General features: G+C 40.3%; 1 protein-coding gene across 2 annotated transcripts; it reads right to left on the bottom strand.

The window, feature by feature from the left end:
• Window positions 1-1,895: 1,895 nt before the first annotated feature.
• gdf11 (growth differentiation factor 11) lies at window positions 1,896-25,974 on the bottom strand. 2 transcript variants are annotated; one of them, XM_034138749.1, is made up of 3 exons: window positions 25,214-25,974; window positions 9,240-9,613; window positions 1,896-5,245 (listed from the first exon to the last, which is right to left on the bottom strand). In XM_034138749.1, the coding sequence occupies exons 1-3, from the start codon at window positions 25,626-25,628 to the stop codon at window positions 4,865-4,867; spliced, it is 1,170 nt and encodes a 389-aa protein (XP_033994640.1). In that variant the 5' UTR covers window positions 25,629-25,974; the 3' UTR covers window positions 1,896-4,864. The 2 variants fall into 2 exon arrangements, with proteins under 2 accessions (XP_033994640.1, XP_033994641.1); XM_034138750.1 differs by having other exon boundaries at window positions 1,896-5,242.
• Window positions 25,975-27,786: the final 1,812 nt, after the last annotated feature.

Below are 27,786 nucleotides of genomic sequence, written 5' to 3'. Positions count from 1 at the left end.
GCTTGAAAAAAAGGTGTTACTGATGATGACTGTGTCCAGCAATTTAAGCTATTGAGAGCTGCCCCCAATTCACCTTCTTTCTTAACTTTATGGCTATAATTGCCATAAAGCTCCTCCCAAATCCTCCCAGCCCCCGCCAGCCTTTCTTGAAGGCTTTGTAAAATCTTCCATAATTGCCATTGTACTTTACTGTTTTCTTCCACAAGTGCCTCCATTGCGTAGTGTGGTCTTTATTTTATGAAGTTGGGTCAGAGTTCATCATGTTAGTAGTCAGCTTTGGGTGCAGCATTCAGCCCCTAACACTTCATGTCCAGCTTGTACTCCTTATGTGCCAAAACAATAAAAACATCCATCAATGTCCTCCCTTGTCTATGTAGGGCGGGTATGACTGATGATGTGTACGGCACATTGATGCACTTGAGGGGCAGGGGACTGTGTGAATGTTTGTTTATGTCAAGTGAGGATTTGTCAAAAGGTTTATGTCATTGCTGGCATCAGTCTCCTCGAGTTTGTACTGGGTGGTCTTTGTGTGTTTGCATCCGTAAAGAGCTTCGTTCTCACTCTCATTTGTCCCCTATTGATTCTCTAAATTAGGTTGATGAGAGGCCCTCCTATCAGGTGGCATATTAATTGGGTCAGGCTGGATCTTATATGACATCCAAATAATGGCAACCCGAACCCCAAGACTAAACCTTTGTCCCCTGAACGCTCTCTTTCACCAATTAGCCTCGCGGTGTATCTGCTTGCTGCCACCTCTGCTGCCCGTTAGGCTACTGTTTTCTAAGAATCAGGATGCCACCGGTTGCCTGTGTGTGTGTGTGTGTGTGTGTGTGTGTGTGTGTGTGTGTGTGTGTGTGTGTGTGTGTGTGTGTGTGTGTGCGTGTGCGTGTGCGTGTGTGTGTGTGTGTGTGTGTTTGTGGGCGTGTGTGTGTGTGCGCTTCTGAAGGTGTCAGAGCAACCTGGGGGGAGTTCACATTCTTGAATAAAAGCAAATTCATATTTAATTTTCAAAAACTGAAACCAGTGATTCACTGTTTGAATTTGACTACTTTAAGGACAAAATACTAAATAAATAAGAAAATAAAAGTTTTAAAACATCACCTATGTTGATAGACTATGATTTACAGAAAGTATCTGCACAGATATTTACATTTTTATAAGACATTTCTAATTTCAAATCTATCGCCACATGAAATGACAATGATGATGTAGCCTATGATGATGAAGTATTGCAATATTATCAGTAATATGACCTGGGCATTATTCTCAAGGAAAATTCCAATCAGTGCTCCCTGGGATGAGAGATCTAATAATAATTGCAATAACTGCTTATTGCCATAGGTGTCGCCAAAGACAGTCGTAACAACACAGACATATTTGAGATTGTCATAAAGGGAACATACAGTAATGTAATATGATCATTTTCATACTTGTACTATTTCTACTCCACCCAGTGACTTCCAGGGGTTACTCAACTGGCTTGTTGTATTGTATGCCTTTGTTATTCTATATTACCCTGTTTCTGTTTATTTGATTCTCTTTGCTTTTTAATGACTGTTTTTAAGTGCCATATTTCTTAATGCTCTTAATGTTAAAAAATGTTGTAAAGCATTTTGAATTGCCTGTGGGTTGTGTTGAAAGGTGCTATATAAATAAACTTGCCTTGGGTTACAGCAGGAAAAACAAGTGTGCATAACATTTTAGTTACTACATTTTACAGTGCAGCCATGGAGAAACACAAGTATTAGGCTTACATTTTGTTTACATTTTTTTTATCCCATCCTAGTTTCTCAAAGTCCAAATTGATCGTATTTTGTAAGCCCAACAATTTTTTAGAAACTCCATTTTGTTCACCAGTCTTCAATTATTTTTAAATAAACAGCCAATCCCATAAGCTAAATAAATGATTTATTGTACAAAAGAAAAATGACAGTAAATAAACAACAAAAAGGCAAAAATAACAATTGAACAGTTATTCATATGCACAACCATTAAACTACAAAGTTGGGGTGATTTCTTTTTTTTAAACTACACAATGAACGGAGGAATGACGGGGGAAAGTGAGAAAAACATTAGAAGCGGCGAACCTGTCCAAAATATCATAAATGTCAACATTTGGGAAGGTATTTACATAGAGATTTCTTACTCTCATATATTTATATGAAAACACTCTCACACATACCAGTATACAAACACTAAAATTCAAAATGCAACTTCTCAACGAGCCATAGATGTGGGCACAGCTAATTATTTCTTTTGACCACACATTACCAGAGCCGCTACCATCAGTCACTCCGTCAATAACTCAATCTGAACCTGAGAGCAAGGGGACCCTGTGGTTTTCATCTACATTTTTGGGGGCTTTCTTATAGGTTAAATGTCTGCACAGATTAATTGATGACAAATTTAAAAAAGCAAGGTTTTTAGGAGGCTAGAGTGAGGTAGACAGACTTTGAAATGCATTGCAATTATTATTAATAAATAGATAATTGACCAGTTGAATTATTTCCAACCACTGCCCCTAAACCAGCTTTTTCCTCCCTTTGAAATGTTCTAGCATATTCCTGCGATCACAAAAGTTACAGCACACAACATGTCATCCTCTACTTTGGCTAACAATCCCTGGATACTCCTCCCATTCTTGCATGGGTGCTTTCACTTAAAATACACACAAAGGCAAAAACATGTCTATGCAAGACAGTTAAAACATTGTTTAAGTCAAAAGGACGTAGTCTCTCTAACATGGTAACAAATTAAAGTTTGTGGGCGGGCCATTTCCAGTTAAAGCATTCTATTTTCATTGATCCAGACACTTAAGATACACATGACTTATCACCCAAAGTGGGAAAGGAGGCCTTTCAGGCCGCTGGTACGCTACGTCCAGGTTCCAGATTGGATAAAAGTGTGTGAGTGTATGGACAGGCCCCCGCTTCAGACAAAAGTCAGGAAAGCGTGATGGTATCAAAAAGAAGTGATAACCTCTCTAGTTCATGGTTTATCACCAGAAGCTTGAATATTTTTTTTTCTTTTTTATGCTATACTGGACAAGCTCTCTTGTGCTTGATAAAGAACAAACAACACTTCACATCCTCACGCCATGAACGTTCCATAGTGCAAAATTTATTGTTGGTAAGGTAGAGTGCCCCAAAAAAGGTTTTTGTACCCCTTTTTTTAATATATACATATATCATTTATATATAATGTCAGAAGGCTCTTCCTTTATCCAACAGCATAGTGCTTTCGTTTACAACAAAAGGATATCTTTGCTTTGACATCCAGGAGACAAAGACAGACTTTTAGCGGTTCTAATCTACTCTGTGTTCAAGCACTAACAATATTTTACGATGATGACAAAACAGTTGAGGTGGAGGCGGGCATTTTAAAATGCAATCAAATGTTTTCTAATCTAAAGTCTGTGGTTGAGTTACATTCTCTTGATTTCCTTGTGTTATGTGGTTTGTTGTGATTTTTAAAAGCTATTATTTCAGAGCACAGTACTAGAGTTAGAGGATTTTGCATTTTTATCTTTTTTGAAACTAGTATTGAAAAAAAGTTAATTAACATCAAGTGTAATGGATGCAAACAAGTATGAGTGTGAAAAGTTCAAGTTATATTTATGTTATCATGTTTCAGCTCAATAGTTCACAGCAGGCTGAACATTACAGTCACTCTGTGTTTTTATTTCAGGATTGTTGCCCTCTGTTTGTCGTATAACTCTCACTCTCAAGCCTCTGCAAGTTATGAAACAGTGCATTTGCATCTCATTCAGGCAAAAGTTGAAGGTGTGACTGGTATTTTCCTTTTGTCACATAGAAGAAAGAAAATGTGTCGGGTTCTCGTCATCCCGCGGGATCCTGCTCCTCCTCCTCCTCCTCTCCCAGGCAGTGCCGAATAACTTGAGAGTGTTTCTACATTACACTTCTTAGTTTGAGACTTTAATGTGGAAGTAAAACCTAAATAAGTCTTATCTACTTTGGCAGAATGTCAGAAATAGCTACACTGGCTCCATTTATTCACTTTGAAAGATAGAGTTAAAATAGCACAAGCTGTTTTCTCCCTCTTTTCTTTTTGAGTTTTACAAGACTGCAAATAAAAAAGATCAAAGTAACTGTGAAAGGTTTTGTGGACACTCGAGAATGTCACACTGGGGTGTTATACATTAATAGAGGGTATAGGTTTGGTTTCGGATCTCCTTTAACACTCTCTAGAGCACATTTCTAAACATCTGTAAACAAGATTTTGGATTTATACTAACAGTATTTCTATAGGTAAACCCTCCTCACGTACGTGTGGATTTAGTTCTCTTTGTTAAAGTGAAAGATTGCAAAATAATTCTGATCATGCCCCGTTGCAAACATTTTTCTCATTCTCAAGTAAATGTATCTTTAAAATTAAGTTTCTTCCAAACTCACCTTAGGACTGAAATTACTTTAAAAATATTGTAAATGCTTATGTCTCCTGTCATCTCGACCCACTAACCTGGACATTTCACAAAGATGCCGTTAAAAAAATCAACTTTGAAAAACCCACAAAACTAACACATACTCTATAACATAGTTTTGTCTCATTTACTGTTTTCGGAAGCTGCTTCGCAAAGACAACCTCTTTAAATCATTCATGATGTATTTCCATCACTCAGTCCTTTGTTGATTCCTGTTTAAATTACAACTTTTTTTTTTTTTTTAAACACCTTGAATCAATTTAATTACTGGAAACATGGAAACCAAGTGGGATGATTTTGTTGCTGAGCAAAAGTGAAATCTGGTGCCGAGGAGTGGGTTCTGGTGCCAGGGGAGACTCCGTAAGGGTTTTGGGTGTTTTGAAGCGATGGTGGCTGTACACAAGTGTGTGTCTCCCCTGCAGCCTAAGAGCAGCCACATCTATCCACCACCATCCCCGGGATTTTGCCGTGAATGATCTGCTGCTTGTCATTGAAGTAGAGCATGTTAATGGGGGACATCTTGGTCGGGGTGCAGCAGGGCCCTGCGGAGCCTCGGGGGTTGGCGTGCTGCACCAGGTGGGTGTGCGGGTATTTCTGCATGAACATGTACTCGCACTGGCCGGAGCAATAGTTGGCTTTGTAGCGTTTGGGGGCAATGATCCAGTCCCAGCCAAAAGCCTCGAAATCCACAGTCAGAGGGTAGCGGCAGCAGCGGGACTCGGTGGAGTGTTCGTCGCAGTCCAGGCCGAGGTTTCTCCGAGAGCGCTTGGTCGTCTCGAGAACCTTCACTTCCAGGAATGGCTGCTGGAATCAGGGGGAGGAGAGGCAGGACAGAGAGAAAGAGGTGGTTATAAGAGAACAACAACACAGCTGATAGCAGTTGAGGAACATTCATTTACTTGACAAGAAGTTACGGATTTTTTTTTTACATTCTGGGCAACCCAAATACAAAACATCTACTAGACATCACTAGTTAATGCCACTGTTCACCTCATGTATTAAAGTGACATACACAAATTAGCTGTTTTTTTCAAGCGTTAGATGAGAATATCTGTACACCTCTTAGTGTGTTTCAATTAGGGCCTAGAGTTGGGAGGTTATTAGCTTAGCTTAGGTAGGAGGAAAGAGCTAGTTTTCCAATGCCCATTTGGCAGTGATTACTGGAAGCTCCAAACGTATGTCAAGTCAACTGCGATATATCAATATATATAGCAATATAACTGCAATCCCCCCCTGCCTGAAACACCTCCATTGGACTCCTTTGTTTACTTCAGCGACATAGTGACATCACAAGGTAGCACTCGTGCTTCTATTGGCTAGCGCTCCAACACATTGTGATTGGAGCGCTAAATCTCTAAGCGGTTGACCAATCACAACAGAGCCGGCCAGCTATCCAATCAGAGCAGACTGGGCTCTGGTTTCAGACAGAGGGTGAAAAGAGGTGCTGCAGCACAGGCAGTATGAGAAAAATAAAGAGCTTTTTTTAACATTAAAGCATGGATAGAACATTAATGGTTAAAGTAGTTGAAGTATAAAGTGGGAGTTACGTTCTTACTGTAACTATTTCCTGACGGACAAACGCCTATCCTCCCCCCCCCCCTTTGTGTCTTTGCTGGTTGCATGGCAACCTCACGGCAACCACAAGCCTCTGGGTAGTAACAGCTCCCTGCAGCTGTTTGCAAAGAAATTGTTACAGCATACAAGTCTCCTTAAAACCTCAAAATGCCGTTTTTACAGTTCTGTTTGTGCACAGATTAAACAAAGAGCTTTGAAAGGGTGCTGGCAGGCAGATTTTGAACAGAGCTGGGCTAACTGTTTTTACTCTTTCTAAACTTTATGCTAATGACAAACTAATCACCTCCAAGCTTTTACTTCATATTTAACACACAGAGTAGCATCGATCTTCTCATCTCTTGTGTGATTCCCAAAAATTAGGAATGAGTCCTTTAAATCCTGACATAGCAGCTGTAAAACCAATTACAATTCTTTAACAGATTTGAATGGTTTATAATCTAAAGAATAGTGATCTGGGGTAAGAAGAAAGAGGGAACAGGGTTCTTAAGAAATGTTGTGCACGGTAGATCACAGCTACAGTTAATGAAGGTCCTTCCATCTGTGCTTTTTCTGCAACTCAATTCATTCTTATGTACATAATGTCTTTGACAGGTTGAATACGACAAATAGCTTTGTAAAGTTCCTATGGATTGAAATAGGCAGAGTGTAAATATCGTTTTTTTAGTTTCTCAAGCAAAGACAAAGAAAACTCAGACAAAATCATTTGATGTGTCATTCCATATGTCAGCTAATCTATAAACTCAGAGAGACTGGACTACAAGCCACACACTTCTTCTGATAGTTCAGCGTTAAACACTTAAGTATTGATTTAAGATGCCAGAGTACCGACATGCATATCTGTAGTTGGTTTGCTCAACGCACACAGCTGGCCGTTAACAGGAAAGAGGCCATGTGTTGCAAACTGTGGTAAAACCCCCAACTAAGACGTTACAAGATAAACATTAAAACAGCGTGATACAATATAAAAGGTACTTAATCTAATTTACACTAACATAACTAACAGTTGCTAATACCTACTTTTTTTCTCCAAACAAAAACATTTACACTTGACGCCCAGAAAAGAGCCAAAGGGACAAATGATATGAATCAGAAGCTGAAAGTGACAAAGAATTTGATATCAAACTGCTTAAAATGAAATAAAAGTAATCCTCTGATGGTTTACAGGACCATATGAATGAATTGGTCTTTTTAAAGTACGAACACAATGTCACATTTGAGCAGCGATTCAAAGAGCATTGACAGAAACCATCCATGGATGACTCTGGTTTGATCCATGACCCAGGAGGTCATCTGCAGGCTACCATAACCTTGACCTTTGGGCAAAGCAAGCAGATCAAATATTTTACTCCATCATGTTTGTTTTACAAAGCCTTCCACTCCCCACAGTGATTCCAGCTGGGCCCGAGCACAGTTTTTGTGACGCATTCAAAAGAGGAAATAAGCTGAAAGGCCGTTGGGGTGAGACCATGTCAGCTTGGCCTTTAGAGCTTTTGTTGTAGAAAAAAGACCCAGAGAACAGGGAGAAGCAGAGTTTGAGTCTTTCTTTGCTTGTTGTGTTTTGTTTTATTTTGGTACGCTTGCCTGGGTTTTGGATCTTTTCCCTTTTTTTCAAAATGTAAGAATAATATTGCACACTGCTGTGCGATCAGAGGGCATGGATTTATTGGCCAAGACACCAGAACTGACCCCTGATATGTCTTGTGAAGACATGACCCAAATGACCACTTGGTACATATTTGGTGTTGCTTAACGGGGATGAGTGGCCTACATAATTCAACATAAATGTAGTATCTGCATTCTGTCAGTAGCAGTAACTCTGGGATTACTAACCAGATTAATGATTTACGGGTGTTTGTTTGCTTTCAGACTGAAGTTTGAACTCATGTGCAAACGAGTCTATTCCATTAGACATAAACACAGTAAATTAAAATATATATATATACAAATCCTGTTTTTAGGGTTTTAGGGCCAAGAGGAGTCCTTCAGCTCAATGGTTCATGGTACAAATCTTAAAAGGAGTGTCTAAACTATTCATCTTTTTCTATTTCCCATTGTGGCTATAATTTTCGTCAATCTCTGAAAGGAAAGTATGAAGAATATGTAAATCGTGTGAAGCGGTAGAAGATGGATGGATGGTGAATGGTGAGGTCGTATCCACACAAAGCAGAACTGAATATAGCATAGTCATGACTGACATGTCAAAGACTGCAGTGGTGGTGTATTTAGGGTCAAAAGTACATGATGCCTTAATAAATACTGTATTTTAAGTTGTATTTATTTTATGTCAAATCCTCCATCTGGTAATATGGATATGATTGAAACAAATTATCCACAATTATGACACAAATCACAGCTGTTCCTGTTTCTATATGTAGAGAGTATAGTTTGCTTTTGTTTTTTTAAATGTCTTGTCTTATATTGTAATATTGTCACTTGGGAACCAGTTGAAGTCCAGCTGGGTTGTTACAGATGGTGGAGTTTTTCCAAAGAACGAATGTTCAACTCTTAGGTTTGCAACAACAAACTAAAGGTTTGCCTTTTAAAGACCAATTAACCCAGAAGTTATGGAAATGAAGGGTTTGAGTCCAGTCTTCAACAAGTTGAGCTGTTTCATGCCAAATTTACAATCAAGGTTTTTAATTGACACAACACACTTGTGTTTGTGTTTGAAGTGAACCTCCGCAATAAGTAAGAGGGAAGCTGTTCTCTGCTTTTTGGGGTTTCCATTATCCTGTAGTGTGTTATATAGGTTATATACTGCATATATATGTTTTATTAATGAATCACATTTTTCAGAATCTATTAACTTTACTGAAAAACCACAAGGCATGCAAGAATATTGTAGGACAATAGTTGTATATATCAGTACGGCATCCTGTGTATTGGATTATAACTTGAGAGCGACTGCTAGCAATTTTGAGCTAATATTAAAACTAACCTATTTTTTTTAAAGACAATAACAAAAAGCTATTGAGAGAAAAGGGGAGGTGAGGTTATGTCATCATTCTATTTTCTATTAATATTTGTTAAAGTGAGTTTTAGTTCAGTCCAGGTATCAATACAGGAGCACATTTGTCTTTAGATCTATTTTCTTTTCTTTTCATGAAGAATTTTGGTTGTCCTCCTTTGGTTAAAACATGACAATATATTTGCATTGATCTAAGCTTAAAGGGAAGTAACCCCCCCCCCCTCCTGCCCCTGGGACAGGTCTGATGGTGCTTACCAGCCCCTCCTCCCCGGGTCGCAGCGAGGTAACGGCCAGGTCATTGCCGCTCTCATCAAAGGCGTTGATGTCGATTCCCCAGTTGGTGTGGGGCTGTTTGAACCAGTTCTGCAGAACGTGCTTAAAGTCAATACTCTGCCAGTGGCCGACCCTGGAGTTGAGCTCTATCTTCAGGGAGCGGATGCGGATGTGGCGGCTGCCCTGATCCGTGACGGGCTTCAGCCGGAGGATCTGCAGGTAGACGGTGGAGGTCTGCTGCAGCGGCCGCAGGTAGACCCACAGCTGGGCCTTCAGCACCTTGGTGAACATCAGCTTGGGGCTGAACTTGAAGAAGCAGCAGCTCGGCTTCCCGTTCACCTGCACCAGGGGCTCCGCTGTGGACAAGAGGACACATGTAAACATCTTTAAGCAGTATACTTCATAATATATCATTAAGATCATCAACATTGAAATAGCACTGAGAACTGTTTCTATAACGTCATTCCCAATTTCTGTCTCTTCTCAATTCCTGTCGTATGTCTTCTTTCAAAGGCATACAAACGCCCCCAAAAAGAATGTTAAAAATATCTTTATCACAACATGCATTTTGCTTCAATGTCTGTGCCAAAATATTTGTATTAAGTAGTTTTGCTCTTCTGTAAAAAACATTAAGGCTTCAATGTTTTCACCAGAGTTTCTGTTGATTGAATTTGGAATTTAGCAGGCTGTGCTTTTTCCAATCCATCCATGCTCATCACACTGTGCATCAGAGGGGTCCAAAGCACTGTGTTTAGAAGAGCAAAGGCATAATACACTGCTGCTGTAACAAAATGATTTCCCAATTTGGGATCAATAAAGAATCTATCTATCTATCTATATATATATATTCTTTCATCCACTCCCACTCGATGTACATTTCCAAGTCACAAATCATGGAGTGTTCAAAGTAGTTGTATTAAATATTATAAACTTACATGCCCAACTCACAGTTTTTTTTGACTGCCATACTCTGTCTAACTTCAGATTTTAGCTACGTTATCTGATGAGCACACGGTGGTGTTGCTTGGTCCATTCAGTCAAGTTACATTTGTGATCACATCAAAGTTGGAGAACAGTTCTATTTGCATATTAAAACAAGGATCAGTAATGGTGGCCAGTGGCCAGATGGTAACCTTAGATTCCCCTGGGTCAATCGTAATGAAATGGTCTACCCCACATCACAACTAGCAAGAGGTTTTTTTAATGGCTCGCACTTGCTGAAAATATATTTGGGGTGTGGATTAAGGGTTATGTCAAAGAACACTAGCCTTCTCCTAAAATAGGCAGATTTATTCCTGTCATGATCCTCGGCTCTGGAGTTTCTGTGATTTGCACCACATGTCAAATCTGCTCATGGTTCATTTACATATACTTCCATCTGATATAATGACATCCATCCATTGCATTCATACATTCATTTCCATGTAAAGTGTTCATTTATGAAGGGAAATTTATTCTGCATCTATCTGGCATAATAATGTGCCAACTGAATACAATAGAATATCTAATCTGCCCATTTTCTCTGAGCATATTTGACATATCACAAATCTAGATTTGTGCAAAAATAAACATTTCACCTTTTTTTGTCAATAATCTTGTAGAGGAGTGTGGTTGTTTCTCCTCCTGAAAAAAGCAGATAAAAAACAGTTCGGACCTGTCAATCATTGCTAAATCTGAGGTTGCTCAGGCAACCTGCAAATGCTTCCTGGGTCAAAAGGTTATTTGGCACCTCAGCCTAGTTAAGAAATGGGATCAGGGGTCAAAACCGTCAGCCTCTTTACATCTCAGGGGTGCTGGGGAGGGGCAGCCCTAATAGCCAGATTGAGTTTGAAGGTCAAGGTCGACCCCATGCCAATTGTAAAAAGCCTTTTTTTCGAACCAGAGAAACAAAACAAAATCCCAAAGATACATCAACGCAAAATCAGCCACAGTTTGTTTTTGTTTTGATTAGGGAGGAGATTCTCCAGCCAATAGTGATTTGTTTATCAAACCTCAATTGACCGGGAGAGAACACTGCACCCGGCTGTTTTTTTGTTTTTGTTTTTTTTACACCAAACAAGTGTTGTAATTGAATTATGGTCATGCATTGAGGGATATGAATTCACCGAGGTACAGATGGACTATCCATTAGAAAAGTCCAGAGCGAGCGTTGAATAAGGGCCAAGCCGGGGACAGACGTGGTCCTTCAGCCTGTATTTCCAGGGACAGTCATTAGTGAGTGTAAATTATACAGTGTCTCACGCTGGACAAACAATATGTCAATGTTCCTTTTGGTGGGTTGCTGGGGTCACAGCAATTAACGTGGATGGTGTTGTGTTTGCTCATCAGCACAAAACTGGGAATTAATCATTCTGCAATTTGTTTGGGGTTTACTTGTGTTTACTACTTTTTGTTGTTTTGAATCGCTGCAGATGGGGACTGACACACACCAGCTCTTCCTTTGCAAACAGTTTGTACTGCTTTTGTTTGGCTTCCAGGAGGATAAAAGAAACAAACCACTAAACACAGCAGAGCTGAAAGGGTTCAGCTTCACAAGCAGAGGCCTTTTCTTAAGGAGTAATCTGAGAAGCCCGGCCCATACACCGTGATCCAGTTAGGACCTGGGTTATTAAACACACATGCACAACCTATGAGCTACGTCATGTTAAACAATGACTGCATTGATAGGTGAAATCAATTTGGGCCTTTATAGATCCTGTAAGTTACAAGTAAGAGGCAAACCATGTAGGATGAATGCCTGCAGCTTAATTACACCCTACGTCTTGGCAGAGCGTTCCACTTCTGCAACACAAGCAGAGCTAGCTTGTAAAGATCAGAAACCAGTGGGACATTTAAAGCTTCTACCTGAAATACCTCATCTCCTGCTGCCATAACACAATATTGCTTAGAGAGCTCATATTTTTACTGCAACTGCAGGACTATTTTTATGGCTAATTTCCTGAAATATTTGCTCAGTTATCCTTCAGTGCATAACTGATTTCAGTCCTGCAGTAAGGACATGAATTCTGATTTTGCATTCAGCACCACCTACTGGAGCAACGACACCTCTCTCCTTAGCCAAACTGGAGATGCAGAGAGACAGATGTCCCTATAATACAACTTATTTTATTTTAAAAGTAAGAGACAAGTTAGGTGAAGTATGGACGCAGGCTGTGTTTTTCCAAAGGAAACAGGGTTGTTTGCTTTTCCTTCTCATGTTTCCAATCTACTTCATTATTACAGCAGCTTATTTCCCTGTGGTATAATTGCAGCATATGCAGCGCATGAATTTTACTGCCAGCGCGCAGCAGGCCAGCAGGTGAGCCTATCAAACATCTGGTGGGCTCCCTGGGTACCTGTGTCCCATAGTGAGCCCCGAGCCTCCTATACGTGCATGTTATGGGGAAACATATAGCATATAAGGGTTTATTCAGCATGCCATCTGTCCGTTTTAATATGACCGTAGCCTGTTTCAAAGTTAAATGCTTTCAATAATCAAATGCAGTAATGTTGAGCCAGTTAAACAGTTAAAAAACAGATGGAGAGGGAGAGTTAAGATGTAGTTATTCACTGAATAGTTAACACATGTTACAAGTGAGGGGACTGTATGTTATGTTGGCAGTATAAATGGTAGACTCTAGTCAAATGGTTCTATCTTTGATTACCATGGAAGAGAAAAAGTCAACATAACTTGATCAAATACTCAAGAAATACAAGAAAGAAAGTTTAAGAAATCTAAATTACAGAATTTTCTTTGTTAAATGTGAGGCACAAAAGTAAATTATTTCACAATGAATGGTGTCAGTTTGGCAGGACTTTATAAATAAACCATGTTTCATCTCAAAATGTTTCTGAATTAAAAAGAAAATTACACCTTTCTCATTAAAAACGTATTTTTGAGTTCACTTCCTCATGCAAACTCTTGAAAGGTGGCGGTGTGCATGTTGTGTACATAGTATGTAACATGTGCCATCAGGTGACCATCTGTGGCTAAAATGAGGTGGGGAAAGAAATGGTCATATATTGTTAATGTCCAAAAGGATAATGCAAAATGGTATAAACATAGATAGGAGTTTGATTTGCATATATATCTATATATTGTTTTCTTAATGGGAAATGCAAATGTGCTATTTTGTGGTGAGTGTGTGTTTGGGAGCCCTCATGTTGAATAAATGTGACTCTAGGGTATCCCCACGCACCTCGGCATATTAATCATCGTGACACGTTCACGACCCTTCTAATAAGACAGGGGCCACAGTGCACCCCCTCAAACATCCCATCCCACCCCAGCCCCACTCCCTCTTTGTCTCTCGGTCAGTCCCAAGGGACGGGAGAGGGTGGTGGGGGAGGCCTGGCTCGAGCTGGGGATAGAGAGGAGGGGGTGTGTGTGTGTGAAGTTAGACCCCCTCATTCAGAAGCCCTCCCTTGAGACAACGGCAGGCACAAGACTCCTATTAGGACTGAGCACAGTAGCCCCCCAGGAGCAACAAAAGACACCTCCTAATGCTCCCTGTTCTAGCTCAGTGAACTCACACACACACACACGCGCACACACACACACACACACTCATTCAACTACGCATAAACACATAAAACACATTGCTCCAAACTGACCATCTTTAGCATACAGACTTATTGTTTTTGGTGCTGGGGTTGTATGTGTTAGTATTATGAGGGGGACGTCTGCGGACGTTGTATGGGGACGGAGTATGAAAAGATTGAGCGTGCAGTGAACTGCGATAAAATGGACAGCTGGACAGCAGGAAGCATGCTGGGGTCTCACCGCTTGTGTTTGTGTGCATCCACACATACATGTAAGACGTTAACGTTCAAGGACAAGGATGTTTCCAAAAGTTAAATCCAAACTTAGTTTTTACACATTTTGTATTTAGCAGATATCTAAAGACTGTTAATGTGTCTTTATTACAGCTGCTTTGGACTGATGACAGGCTTCAGATTATGAGTTTTTTTGCTACTGTTTTTAAAGTAAACACCTCTGCTAGGTTGACAATCCAACACAGCAGTAAACAAACTATAATGCACACCATGCATTGCAGTTTATCAATGTCATATATTTAAAAGCACAGAGAAAGTATTTTTACTAATAAGGCACAAATAAAACTGAAATTAGTATATCATTCAAAGTAAAAGAAGCAGATTGTGGTATGATGAAGCCCTGAAGTGGAAATTATCTTCAAAAATGTTAGCTTTTAGTCAACAGGGATAATTTGTTGACCAAAACGTACTGCAAACTAAAATGTGTTGTTCAAAATGTATTTCTTAGCCTTGGACTCCAACTGAAATGTGCTGCAACTTAAGGTTGTGTTACTATACCCAAGTGTGTATGGCTTTCAATTTGGCAGTGACCCTTGAGAGATTATTGTTTCAGAAACAACTGCAGCCTGAGGCGAGGGCTTCAGCGGGGACGTAGAGGTGACTGATGGGAAACGGAAGGAGGGGAGTAAACACTTTAGAGGCGGGAAACACTTCAGCCATTCAGAGGATAGAAACTAAAAACACACTAAATATGTCACAGATTAAGGTAATGTGCAATACATCTTTTCACAATTACATTTAATCAAATCAAAGACAAAACCTGCCCCTATTGCTGGCCATGAAGATGCTGTGCTGTAACTAATGACGCGTGTCCACTGCATTGGTTTTCAACTAGCAAACATTTTACCCTTGGTCGAGGATCCAAGTGAGGTGAGTTTATACTAAAAGAAGGAGTTCAAATACTGCAGACCACTGATTGGTCAGAGAGAAAAGTCACTTGCGAGACACAAAATCTGCACAACCTGCCTTTAAATAACCATGGTACTGTTTTAATAGAAAATGCAATGATGTTGATCATCACATTAGAGCATTGCATTTAAAATTTCATGCGATGGAAACAAGGCATGTTGTTACCAAGGAAATCTGCATGCCTACAACAGGTATTTTTTTTTTTCACAATTTTGGGTCTTTTACTAGTACTTACATATGAACTATTGCTCGAAGTAACTAGCACAGCTAACCCAACACAAAAGCCCTTCAACAACATTCATAGAATACAAAACAACAACAATATAGAAACAAACCCGGTTCTGCACTTTGTTTGTTTATCTCAGTAATTTTGCTAAAAAACGTTTGGCAGAATTTGAAAATGGAAGACTGATGATCTTCTGCTCACTGTTGATTTTGTTGCCTTGTTTGATGGAGCAAACCTCCAGAAAACTGCATATCTAAAATCCTCTTACAATATCACATGCCACACATGACTTAGTGTACAATCACTTTGTTGAATTTCGAATTTGAGATCATGTTTCTCTCTAGTGAGTAGTGTTCATTTTAAACCAACCCGGTATCACGGCAAGACGTGAACATGTGACGCTCTACCATGCTGGGAGACGTGAATATGTCACGGTTTCGTCCCTTCAAACGTGACAGTTACACGGTATTGTTAACATGGCCCAACCAGTGGAGAAATACTCGGAAGTGCCAAGCAAATGGTCTACCGCGCCTATTGGTCGGTTTTTATTGTCAAAATTAGATGTTTTTTATTTATTTTTTAATCGTCACACTCGATTTCGCCGATTTTCTTGTTGCCCTAGCTGGACGACACCTCTTTTAGCAGAAACAAAGGCTACATTAATGTATTAAATCGATGTTAATCCATGTGTGTGGATCATAGACTGTATAACAAGTCTGACAAACAGGAAGCACTGCCACCAAAACTGAAAACGTGACGTGGATCATAAATATATCAGCAATTAAACAACATCTTACATTTCTTTTCACACAATACGTCTCCTTGCAGTATCAATACTAATTTGGCTGACTTTTATATTTGATCCAATTGGTAGATAGGTTATATTTACACCATAACGGTGCACAGCTGATATAAAAGGACTTGTCGTTTTTAAAGATATTACTGATTTTCTTTGAATATAAGAATGTAAATACTGAGTTGAGAGAATAGTCAGGGGATTTGGGTGATGGGAGACACATCTATGGATTCAGAATTTCAATAGCTTACTGTTAAATGACGGATATACCTTTCTGTCTGTGATGTTTTACAAATCAGATATTATAAGTAAAACATGTGAAATAATATAGCAATATCCTGTACAATTATGTGAAAACATGAATAAAACTACACATCTTCAGATGTTATACATACACAAGTGTCCTACACTAATAATACAAAGTTATTATGGCTGTGTGTACCTTGTGTGCACCGCCTAGTGGTTAAAGCACGTTATTGAATTAGTTGTGTGTATGATATGTCAATGAACCTTAGAAAATCTTGAAATCTTGAAAGTGATATGCAAAATAGCCATTATATACAGTCTTTAATGAACTATTAGTAGAGAATAACGAGTAATGAATATACTTTATAGGGATCTGCAGATAAATGTTTAGTCTTCTCAAGCGGCAACTATCAAATATCTCTCCTGATTGTTGGCACTTGACAATCACCTTTCCCTGAATTTTACTCAGGTGTAACTAAAGCCTGATTTAAGGGTTGTTTATATTTCACATCATTAATCAGAATCTGCTAAGTAACTAAAATAAATGTAGTGGAGTAAAACTACCAGGTTAACCTCTGAATTGTAGTGGAGTAGAATTGCTGTTTTGTTTAGTAATGGATATTGAATATGGAATAAAGGTTTTGACAAGACCTGGTGTAACAATAATCAAAAAGGACATTAAAAGAGCTCCAGATGTTAATGATCTAAACAAAACAGCACACCTGAAATGTATATTTAAATACTTTATTAAGGGCAGTGAATTAGTTTTTTCTGTATGTTTTTCAAATCAGTGTTATACAGTAAGTGTCATAGACAGTGTTACATTGCTATTATTATCCTTAAAATATATGTAAAACAAAACCACTTATGATCTTTTTATTTGAGTGGTTTACTAATGACAGTTGATTCTGTTTTTGCTATTGATGGTTTCATTTTTGTGAAAAATAATAAAATAATAAAATTCAATAACGTGCTTTAACCACTAGATGTGCCTTTCTATCAGCTGTGCACCGTTATGGTGTAAATACAGCCTATCTACCAATTGGATCAAATATAAAAGTCAGCCAAATTAGTATTGATACTGCAAGGAGACGTATTGTGTGAAAATAAATGTAAGATGTTGTTTAATTGCTGATATATTTATGATCCACGTCACGTTTTCAGTTTTGGCGGCAGTGCTTCCTGTTTGTCCAGAAGTCTTCTCATCAGAGCTCTATAAATACAGAACTACGGCAGATATGTAATATTTAATGCAGCCGAACCGTGTATTACAATGCCGTTATGTGATGACCTCCAAAGAGAAAAGCAAGCAAACTCGGAATAAAGTATTATTTTATTTTTAAAAAATGTTTTCGGATTTCACATCAACAGTAAGTCCGGTTAACTAAAATGTCCGTGCGGAACAATACCCCCAACCCATAGATCCGTGGGTGAATAATGTCAATCACCACATTACACACATCCCTTCAAATTTACATTTTAATTTACATTAAAGTATTTCGTGAGGCCTTCTAAAATGTTTTTAAATATAATTAGGGTTGTAGTTGAAGAGTTTGTAAATTGCGTTGCCTGGCAACGCAATCGCACAACGTCACGTAATTCCACATCCACACCTTTATATATACAGTCTGTGAGTGTTTCTCAAACAGCACATGTCTGCCGAGCATCTTGCTTCAGAAGCGAGGCAAGAATACTTCCTGGCATTCGGAAAACGAAGAGTGGAACAGGCTAGCAAGTGTGCAGGTGTGCGTCATATGAGAGGCCCCGCCTTACATCTTCCGCCACAGATTTGGGGAAATTGGTCCGTGCGCAAAGCATTGTGGGGATTTTAAGACCGCGGAGTCTACTCATGTGCAGCCTCGATATTTCTCCAAACGGAGTACGCCGGGCTCGGTAGATTTCCAAGTATGCTGGAGATTGGAACAGTACTTCGGCGGCACTCGATGACGTAGTATGCTTGAAATAGTGGCTCTGCAGCAGCTTTACTCGCGATTGAGAAACACCCCCAGATCCACACACATGGATTAACATCGATTTAATACATTAATGTAGCCTTTGTTTCTGCTAAAAGAGGTGTCGACCAGCTAGGGCAACAAGAAAATCAGCGAAATCGAGTGTGACGATTAAAAAATAAATCAAAAACATCTCATTTTGACAATAAAAACCGACCAATAGGCGCGGTAGACCATTTGCTTGGCACTTCCGGGTATTTCTCCACTGGTTGGGCCATGTTAACAATACCGTGGGTGTTTCTCAATCGCGAGTATGCTTGCTTGGTAGCACATGTCTGCCGAGCATCTTGCTTCAGAAGCGGGTCAAGAATACTTCCTGACATTTGGAAAACAAAGGGTGTTTCTCAATCGCGAGTAAAGCTGCTTCAGAGCCACTATTTCAAGCATGCTATGTCATTGGGTGCCGCCGAAGTACTGTTCCAATCTCCAGCATACTTGGAAATCTACCGAGCCCGGCGTACTCCGTTTGGAGAAATATCGAGGCTGCACATGAGTAGACTCCGCGGTCTTAAAATCCCCACAATGCTTTGCGCACGGACCAATTTCCCCAAATCTGTGGCGGAAGATGTAAGGCGGGGCCTCTCATATGACGCACACCTGCACACTTGCTAGCGTGTTCCACACTTTGTTTTCCGAATGCCAGGAAGTATTCTTGACTCGCTTCTGAAGCAAGATGCTCGGCAGACATGTGCTACCAAGCAAGCGTACTCGCGATTGAGAAACACCCAAAGAGTGGAACAGGCTAGCAAGTGTGCAGGTGTGCGTCATATGATAGGCCCCGCCTTACATTTTCCGCCACAGATTTTGGAAATTGGTCCGTGCGCAAAGCATTGTGGGGATTTTAAGACCGCGGAGTCTACTCATGTGCAGCCTCGATATTTCTCCAAACGGAGTACGCCGGGCTCGGTAGATTTCCAAGTATGCTGGAGATTGGAACAGTACTTCGGCGGCACTCGATGACGTAGTATGCTTGAAATAGTGGCTCTGGAGCAGCTTTACTCGCGATTGAGAAACACCCCGTGTAACTGTCACGTTTGAAGGGACGAAACCGTGACATATTCACGTCTCCCAGCATGGTAGAGCGTCACATGTTCACGTCTTGCCGTGATACCGGGTTGTTTTAAACAGATGTAGTTTTTTATTAAATGTCCATGCTCCATGTAGCTGGAAGTAACTACCAGAATATGTAAGACAATAAAGTCCACCTCTTAAAGCAATTTGATATCAATTTGCTCACCTTCAACCCTGACACTATTTTCCTACTTTCAATTAATGAGTGTCTGTTAATTAATGTCTTCACGCCTCTTATATGATTGGTGTTTAAATTAACTTTTCTGAGCTACTAGCATGCTCTCTTGCAAAACAATTCATCGAATTCAGCAAAGGAAATCATAAACATGCACCTCACTATGGAGTGGGGCGACTAATCAGTATAAATGTATTTACTGTTTCTTAATCAAAAGTAAACTCAAAAGTTTGTGTATTATTTTGTTCTTACATGAATACACACACGTGGACTATTATGATTTTCTTCATCACTTTAATTGCAAAAAAAGTGCCATATTTCTTCCTGGACGTCTTTCTATTTTAGCACAATCCCTGAAGTATTCCAAAACGATCAATCTGGGCCAACAGACAACAGAAGTGTGACCAACCCTCCCCCTAGGAAGCTTTCTCTTCCATACTGCTTCCTTGAGATTTCCTAGGCAAAGTGAACCTATCGTTCCCTTTATGAGCCGCGTTGTACAGCATATAAATCAAACTTGGCTCCTGTCCCTAAAGAAATCACTTCGACTGTGCATTTTCCATAATGAACTTCCTGGGGTGATGCGAGTATGGCAGCAGAAATACAACCACAGGTGATAAATACAGCGAGAAGCTGCTCTCCCTTGCCACAGCAAAGAGGCTAATTACATTTTCATGTAGGTAATCAAGAGGTAATCCATTGTTAATTGTGCTTCTATCCGACACAGTGGCTCCCTCAAGGGATCAAGCATTATGCCAATGCAGCATTTCCTTTGCTTAAACGCCTCTTAGATTTAATGGACTCTTTCATAAACTGATCCTCAGCAGCTCCTCGCACACGACCACACAGAGCCTTGGCGCATCCATCAACAATAATCCCCTCAATGATCTCCATTTTATCTTTTCACTCCCCTCCTCCTACTCATTCATGTCCCTACACAGGGCTTAATTACTGGTGTGAAGTAATTATTTCCTTTATTAGTGAAACGTAACATCTGTTTCAGGTCTTTTTAATTGTACCTATAAAACCCTTGCATGATGATTTCTGTCCCTTTAGGATGGGACTGGGATGCTTCTTGCTCCCTGCGGACTCCCCCCCCCCCCCCCCCCCACCCCCATTCAAACCCGCTGTGTGAGCCGTGGTGCACCCAACTCCATCTCTCTCTGAAATCCTTCAAAGAAGCAACGAGTAGCTCACAGGCAGTGAAGGCAGATATTATTTTTATATAAGAAAACCGAAGATATTCATGCAAAGCCATGCCTCCAAAGTGACATCAGTGCACTCTTTCATCCAGTATCCCAACTTCTCAGGGTTGTATTTTGATTAGGCACGCATACAATTCTTCAGCAACATACTTTAAAATGGCAGGAGAGAAGACCGGCTGCAGGGACTGGTACACAGGAGCGTGGGAATAGGGGAAGGAGTGAGATTCCTGAGGTCCTGGGGAAATGTTGTCCCTGTATTAATAGACTTTGGTCCCTTTGAAATGTTATAAGCCATAAAGTTGACAGTATGTTGTGCAATTTCTACAAAACAAATCTGTCGTGCCCCCAAGTGTCCAAACAATTCAACACAAAGTTTACTTTCCCTCAACTGATGGCAGCAACTACACAGGGAGAACAGGTGTCATCGTCAAACTGAGACCTCAACGGAATAAATAAATCTATAAAAACCTCACATAGTCATCAACTTCTAGCAAACACTGGCCAGTGAGTTGAAGACAGTCCGGCTTCTGCTGCTCTGTCCTTTTAGCGCTCTCCCTCTTAATTTTTATGGTTCCTGCACCTTCAGGAAATGACCCTTTTATAGGGTCAACACTATAAAAGACTTGTTTTTTTGTGGGAGTGGTTAGAGGATGAGTGTGTGTGTGTGTGTGTGTGTGTGTGTGTGTGTGTGTGTGTGTGTGTGTGTGTGTGTGTGTGTGTGTGTGTGTGTGTGTGTGTGTGTGTGTGTGTGTGTGTGTGTGTGTGTGTGTGTGTGGGGGGGATAAGTGTTCAAGTTACTACCGGTTCGTCTTTGCTGCCAAAGAAAGAGACCCGATGAGGTTAATAGTCTCCTCTTCCAATATATCACATAGCTGTGAACTCTGTGACCCTTTTTGTCAATAGGAGAACTTTTCTCTGGAGTGTGTGTGTGAGAGTGTGTGTGTGAGAGAGGGAGAGCATCCTCATGTGTCTTCACAAGTGTGCACATGTGGAAATGTGTACATTCGTACCTTTACATGTAGATGTTCGTTTTTCAACTCAAGAGTTGTCTAAGCCTATGCTCAAGCTGAAAGAGCCTCTTCTCAACAGGATTACATAATAAAACAAGTACAGCCCTCCTAATGTTGGTGTACATAAAATCATGAAGGAAAGATAAAACATTTTGTTATAAAATTATTAAGATTGCTTAAAGCAAGATTAGCTGATTGGTCATTAGAAATGTTTCACGTGTGATCTTCTTTATATCTAAAACTGCTTTTTCAATCCTTTAAAAGGGTAAAGTGTTTATTGCAGATCATTACTGATTTCATATGCTTTGAACACAATGCAATGTATAAATGTAAACGTGGAATAAGGCTCAGAGGGCCTGCTGCTCTCAGCTGGATTCTCTCTTACGGGGCCGTTTCAACGTTACTCATTATGTCACAGCACAAATATAAGTTTACTCAAGGGAAGACATGATACAAAAATAAATAAAGCTTTTCCAAGCTAAGTCATACCCATGAGAAGTATTTTCTTAACATATTTGTCCTGCTTCTTAGTATTAAATAGAACAGTTGAATCGTGGGTGTCAGTTTATCAGCATCACCACATGCATACAGAGACAGGGAGAATAAAAGGAGAAGGTCACTGTTGGGAGAGGAAGGGCTTAATGTGGACAGGTGACAAATGAGAGACTACTGGGGTCAGATTGTCACCCCACCTCAGGCAAAACTGAACACACATATGCACGCACAATAACACACACAAATCAACGTAAAACAAACGACTCATATGTAAATGTAATAACATTTGTTAATAAAAAATCATCACTCATTCACGATGCTGCGCTGGAGAATAACTCTGTTGAACTGCTCCAAACTAACTCATTTCTTATGTACAGCGAGCGGTGCGGTTACCTACACAACACCATATGGAGGGAGATGTTTTAGTGCTGCACTATGATATAAATAGCTGTACATTTCCATGAAATGTCATAGTAATTAGAGACCAGGAAGCATGGACCCTCTCAACCCCCACTGCGACACCCACGTACCTTGAGTGAATACTAAGAAGCAACTCTGGCACAGGTCCAGTTCAGTATGTACTGTGTGAACCCACATGGCCCATCAAAGGCAGTGTGCACCACCGTGAAAAGGGTGATTGGGTTTGAGGTGCGCAGGCAATAGTGTTTGAAGTCCTCCTTCTATCAGAGAGACAGAAAAGGCACTTTTAATCCTGTGGGATCACTAAGGCGCCACAGGCGAAAAGAGATGCACTCATTCTCTCAACTCTTCCATGAGTACCGGAGGAAAAGAAGAGGAAGGAGAGAGCGGGCTAACAGGGAGGAAGGTGGGGGGGTAGAGGGAGGGAGGGAGGGGTGAGGGGTGGCAATGAGAGAGAGATGGAGAGAAGGAGCAGATGATAAAAACTGCAGCTGACGTGAAGAGATGAGGCAAACAATACAGAACAGGAAGTGCTGTAACATGACAGATACAGCGGTAATGTCAGACATTAGCTCCTCTGGCTCTGCATGAGGCCGTTCAAAAATATGCAATTAGCCAGCGTCATGCATAATGCCTTTTTCTGGCTTGAGATGGTGTCATATCACTTTGCATGGTGTGTTGTGTGTGAGTGTGGGAAGCAAAGAGCATAATTCACATTTAGGAGATGGTAGATGTATCTTGTAATATGCAGATTAAGTGTGTTAAGCATGCAGTTTCATTGTATCTGCACAGGTGGAGACGGAATAACTCTATGTAGGGTTAATCTGCAAATTAGAGAGATAAGACATTATACATTATCTCCATTGTCAGCATGCATAACATTTATGTGTTTTTCAGCAAGTAATGGAAATAGGAACAGAGGGAGATATAGATGAGGATCAGCATTAGAGCTAACACAATTCTTTAGTTTAAATATCACAAAAATAGCCTATAGATAAAGAAAACGGTTGACAAATGACATGTCAAATGCTTTACGAGGACTCTTCAATTCACCTGTTAGATGTAGCTGTGCACCATTCTCCATTGGAGTGAATGAACTGCATTGTTTACAGGAAGAAAACACATCTCTCAGAGGAGACAATAATAGGGTGAACAGAGATGTTTGCAAGTGGTATTTCAAAACTAAAAGTGAAAAGCTGAGATAAAGAGTGGTGGGAAATGGAGATTCGTTTCAGATAACATTAAGAGCTGGCAGTTGTAACATGTCAAGTGAAGGTTGATTTGCTGTTATCAGAACGATAGGTGGGACTGTCAACATTGATAGATATATAGATGTATAGGTAGATATGTACAGATAAACAGAGATATAGATGTATAGGTAGATATGTACAGATAAACAGAGATATAGATGTATAGATATGTATAGATGTACAGATAGATGTAGATGTATAGATATATATCTAGAATAATGAGCATTTAATAATGTCAAACAGCACATAAGGACGAAGGCTCCTGCACACAGGCGTATCTTTGTTCACTCTGAGAGAGAAAAACTGATTATTAGGAGTGTGTTTTATCCGCCTTGTGCAGAATATATTACGTGTGTTAATGTTGCTGAACCCCACGATTCGCTAGGGAAAGGTCACACACTCCCCTCGACCCTAAGTGATTCTCTGTCTTTGTGTACCCGTGGTGAAGAAAAAAAAACGAGCTGCGCCCATAAACTTCGCATTTAAAAGGCAAGTGCGGCCGAGGGGGGCCGCTGCATGAGGGGAACAATAGCAGCTTTTTGGACACACTTTTTCTCACTGCGATGAACAGCAGGGAAACCGGTAGAGCCTCCTATAAAAGACCGATAGAGCACAGCTGCCAGGGTTCAACAGTAATTTTATAAAATGTCTCCAAGGGGCCTGCCTGCGGTTTATCAGTGGATTTATGGGGAACTATAAGAGGGCGAGCAAATAGTTAGAGGGGCAATAATCAGAGGGCCTCACGACGTGATCATAACTCCATAATTTAGGGCCTTTATGCAAAATAAAGACATAAAGGATAAAGTGGTGCAACTGCTAGCCAAATGCTGCATTACCATTAATCATTAATGCACTTGACATTCACGGCTCTGTCATGCGTTTACTCACAAACACATCATCCGAAAGAGGGAAAGTTTGAACATGACAGCAGGTGGACTGCGAAGCTTAATATTAGACTGCTGCTCCAACAGGACTCCATCATCACCATGAAAACAAAAGTTCATCAGGCCATATTGGAGCTGTCTGTTTCAGAGTGACCTATATGCTGCTGATTATTGATTTATCAGCTTCACGTGAAATCCCTATTTTGACAGCCGTGGCCAGCAGCTGACCACAGTTTTTAGTCTAATGTCATCATTCTGCTTTAGGAACACAGTATAGAGCCCCAATCTAAAAAAGACAAGTAGGGTAGATCAATGACTTGAATGAGCATCAGCAGCTCCACTGTCCACGCAGCAGGCCTGAGTCACTTGAGCCTAACTTCTCCACAATTACGCGCATGACGCATTTGGAGACAATATTGTTGGGTTGTAAACTATTACTCACGCTCAGAGGCCATGGTGATCACGGACTCCGTAGTGGCGTGGTACTCATCCTCCTCCATAAACTCATCCTGGGACGACGCGTCTCCCTGGAAGTCGTGATGGTCCAGCAGCTGCTGGAGCGGAGGCGCCTTGGGCAGCAGCTGATTGACCACCTCCCGGCTGATGTTGGGCGCGTGTTTCAGCCGCAGCTTGCTTAGGATCTGGGACTTGATGGTCTCCAGTCTCAGCACTTTGCTTTGCTCCCTCCAAACACAGGCGGAACACTCGTGAGAACCGGCGTCCTCGTCCAGCAGGGACAGCCCGGCATCCGTGGGCGTCTCGCTGGCCGAAGGCAGCAGCACATTGGGCTCATCGCTCCCCGACTGTCCCAGGGAGATGAGCACCATGAAGCACAGCATGAAGTTGTACCTCGGCATGACGATGCGTGGACACCAGGCTATGCAACTTTTTTCTTTCTTTTTTTGTCTATTCAATCGCTTTATACCGTTATATCCCCTCTCTCGGATGTGCGCCGCTCTTTGCCTTATCCTACAACAGGCAGGGTATCAGTGGCATGCATCTAATCCAATACAATCACCCCGAAGTTTTTGCGATAAATAAGATTTTGCAATCAATTTAAAAAAAGAAAAAAGTACGTCCCAGTGTGTCTCGGTGCAGGCTGTCTTGATTGAAAGTGAACAAATTATCTGCTTGTTAAATGCATAGCGCGCTCACGTGTTGTATAATTGTTGTTTTGGGGTCTTCTGTACAATTTAGTCCATGGAGGTGTGTATGTTCAGAAGTGTCACTGAAAAATGTGCAAGTGCGGTCAAAAAGGGGCTCTTTATATATCTCAGCTGCCCGGTGTCGTAATCCGTCTCCATTGGCTAAGATTGCAACAAAAGGCTTTTAGGTCTGTCACCAAGTCAAGAGGGACAGAGCGAAGGGAGGGTGCACGCACTGTTATGAGAGTATAAATGTTTTTACAGTGCACAAACAATGTCTCACATTAGAGATACTGCCCAATTAGGTTATTATGATGATGACAAAAACTATGGGTCATTGCGCCTGTTGTTAAAAAAGCTTTATTATGGTGTACAATTAGGAAAAAAGCTTAATGGATTCAACACGAATGCAGCACAGCCTCTCGTAAATCACACACATCTTAATATTTACGGTGCATTTTAACAAGAAACCGACTGATGGGTATTGTTCATAGACCCATACTAGATGCAAATTATTTAGAAGTTGCACGTGCCTATCTGATGCATGACTGCGTCCGAGTGGCCGCAGTTAAGTAATTACTGGCCTCCTCATTCTAAATCATGGCCTATAAAATTCAAGTGTGCTTTTAAAAAGGCTGCTTCTTATGCTAATGTAAAAAATACGTCTAACTGTCATTATTAATATATTGATACAAGTCATTCAGTAGCAGCAAGTCTGCTTAGCCTACTTTATAAGTATTTATAATGTATACAGTTGACAATTATTTGATAGTAGTTATATTCCTTGCGAAAATGGAAAACACATTAATAAAATGTCATTGTGAATAATAGATAACTCTTCTTTGGCTCACACTTTATCCATGCCAGAATGCCTTAGGATCAGACCAGAATGTATCCCAACCATCCATGAAGAGATGCTGTATTCATGGATTTATATCTGCTAAATAAAAGTTGTGATGGAACTGATTTCTTAATGTACTTCACTGGACCAGTTCTCTCCTGCCCTCAGTGAACCATCACTGACCCACTAGTGTCACCTGCTGGAGGAAAACACAGTTGCAGTTGCAGAACGGATCATGTTTGAGTTATATTATGAGCAATCTTCCACCACTGTCTGAAATACATGGTTGATAGTTGATATACGTGTCTAAATAACAAGTGAATGAATATATGAAATCCACTTTGAGCAAAATAATAAAACAACTTGAGTTATCTTTGCAGCAAAGGGTGGTAATATTTAAATAGTTTTGTAGAATAAAAGTTGCATATTACAAACAGAAAACCATATGAGTGGTATAATTCTTCTAATCTTACTATTAGCAAGCAATTAAATGTGTATTACCCATGATGCTGAAATATTTTTTACATTGAGTGTACAACACATGTAAGACAGCGACAGGCAGAAGATCCAGGTCCAGATTTTTCTCTCCAACAATCTCATTAGCAGAGTCACAACCCAGAGCACCTGGCCCACACCATGAAATAAATGGTCATTTTTGGAGTATTCAAAGAATGACTATAGTCATTCATTGAATACACTCTTCAGAGGAAAATAAATATTAAGTCGTGATTTGCATTGTACATGCTAAGCATCAACTTATGTATGTATATTGAACAGTATGTTTACATGTGCTTATAGATATGTATGAATATTAACCAAAATGCACATCAGCACATAAACAACTCAGGCATCAGGCATCAGGAGGCGCTTAACTTTCTGACCTCTGATGCTGAGCTTTTGTCACAAACCACATTTATCAAGAAACTCAGGCCATGATGATGATGCTATGGAACAAGGAGAGAAATGTGAAGCAGTTCATCCAAGCTCTTCACTTGAATACATTCAATCAAACTGACAGCTCTCAAGCAG

The sequence above is a fragment of the Trematomus bernacchii genome, unplaced genomic scaffold (assembly GCF_902827165.1).
Source record: "Trematomus bernacchii unplaced genomic scaffold, fTreBer1.1, whole genome shotgun sequence".
In the NCBI taxonomy this organism is placed as follows: Eukaryota; Metazoa; Chordata; class Actinopteri; order Perciformes; family Nototheniidae; genus Trematomus; species Trematomus bernacchii.
This window is presented reverse-complemented; position numbering and strand designations above follow the sequence as displayed.

What these genes read in the sequence shown, in the direction of transcription:
- gdf11 (XM_034138749.1), bottom strand. Translation starts at nt 25,628, where the DNA reads ATGCCGAGGTACAACTTCATGCTGTGCTTCATGGTGCTCATCTCCCTG. An exon ending in GATCACCATGGCCTCTGAGC is followed by an intron (nt 9,614 to 25,213) that starts GTGAGTAATAGT and finishes TCTTGTCCACAG; the next exon opens with CGGAGCCCCTGGTGCAGGTG. An exon ending in GACCCGGGGAGGAGGGGCTG is followed by an intron (nt 5,246 to 9,239) that starts GTAAGCACCATC and finishes CCCTGATTCCAG; the next exon opens with CAGCCATTCCTGGAAGTGAA.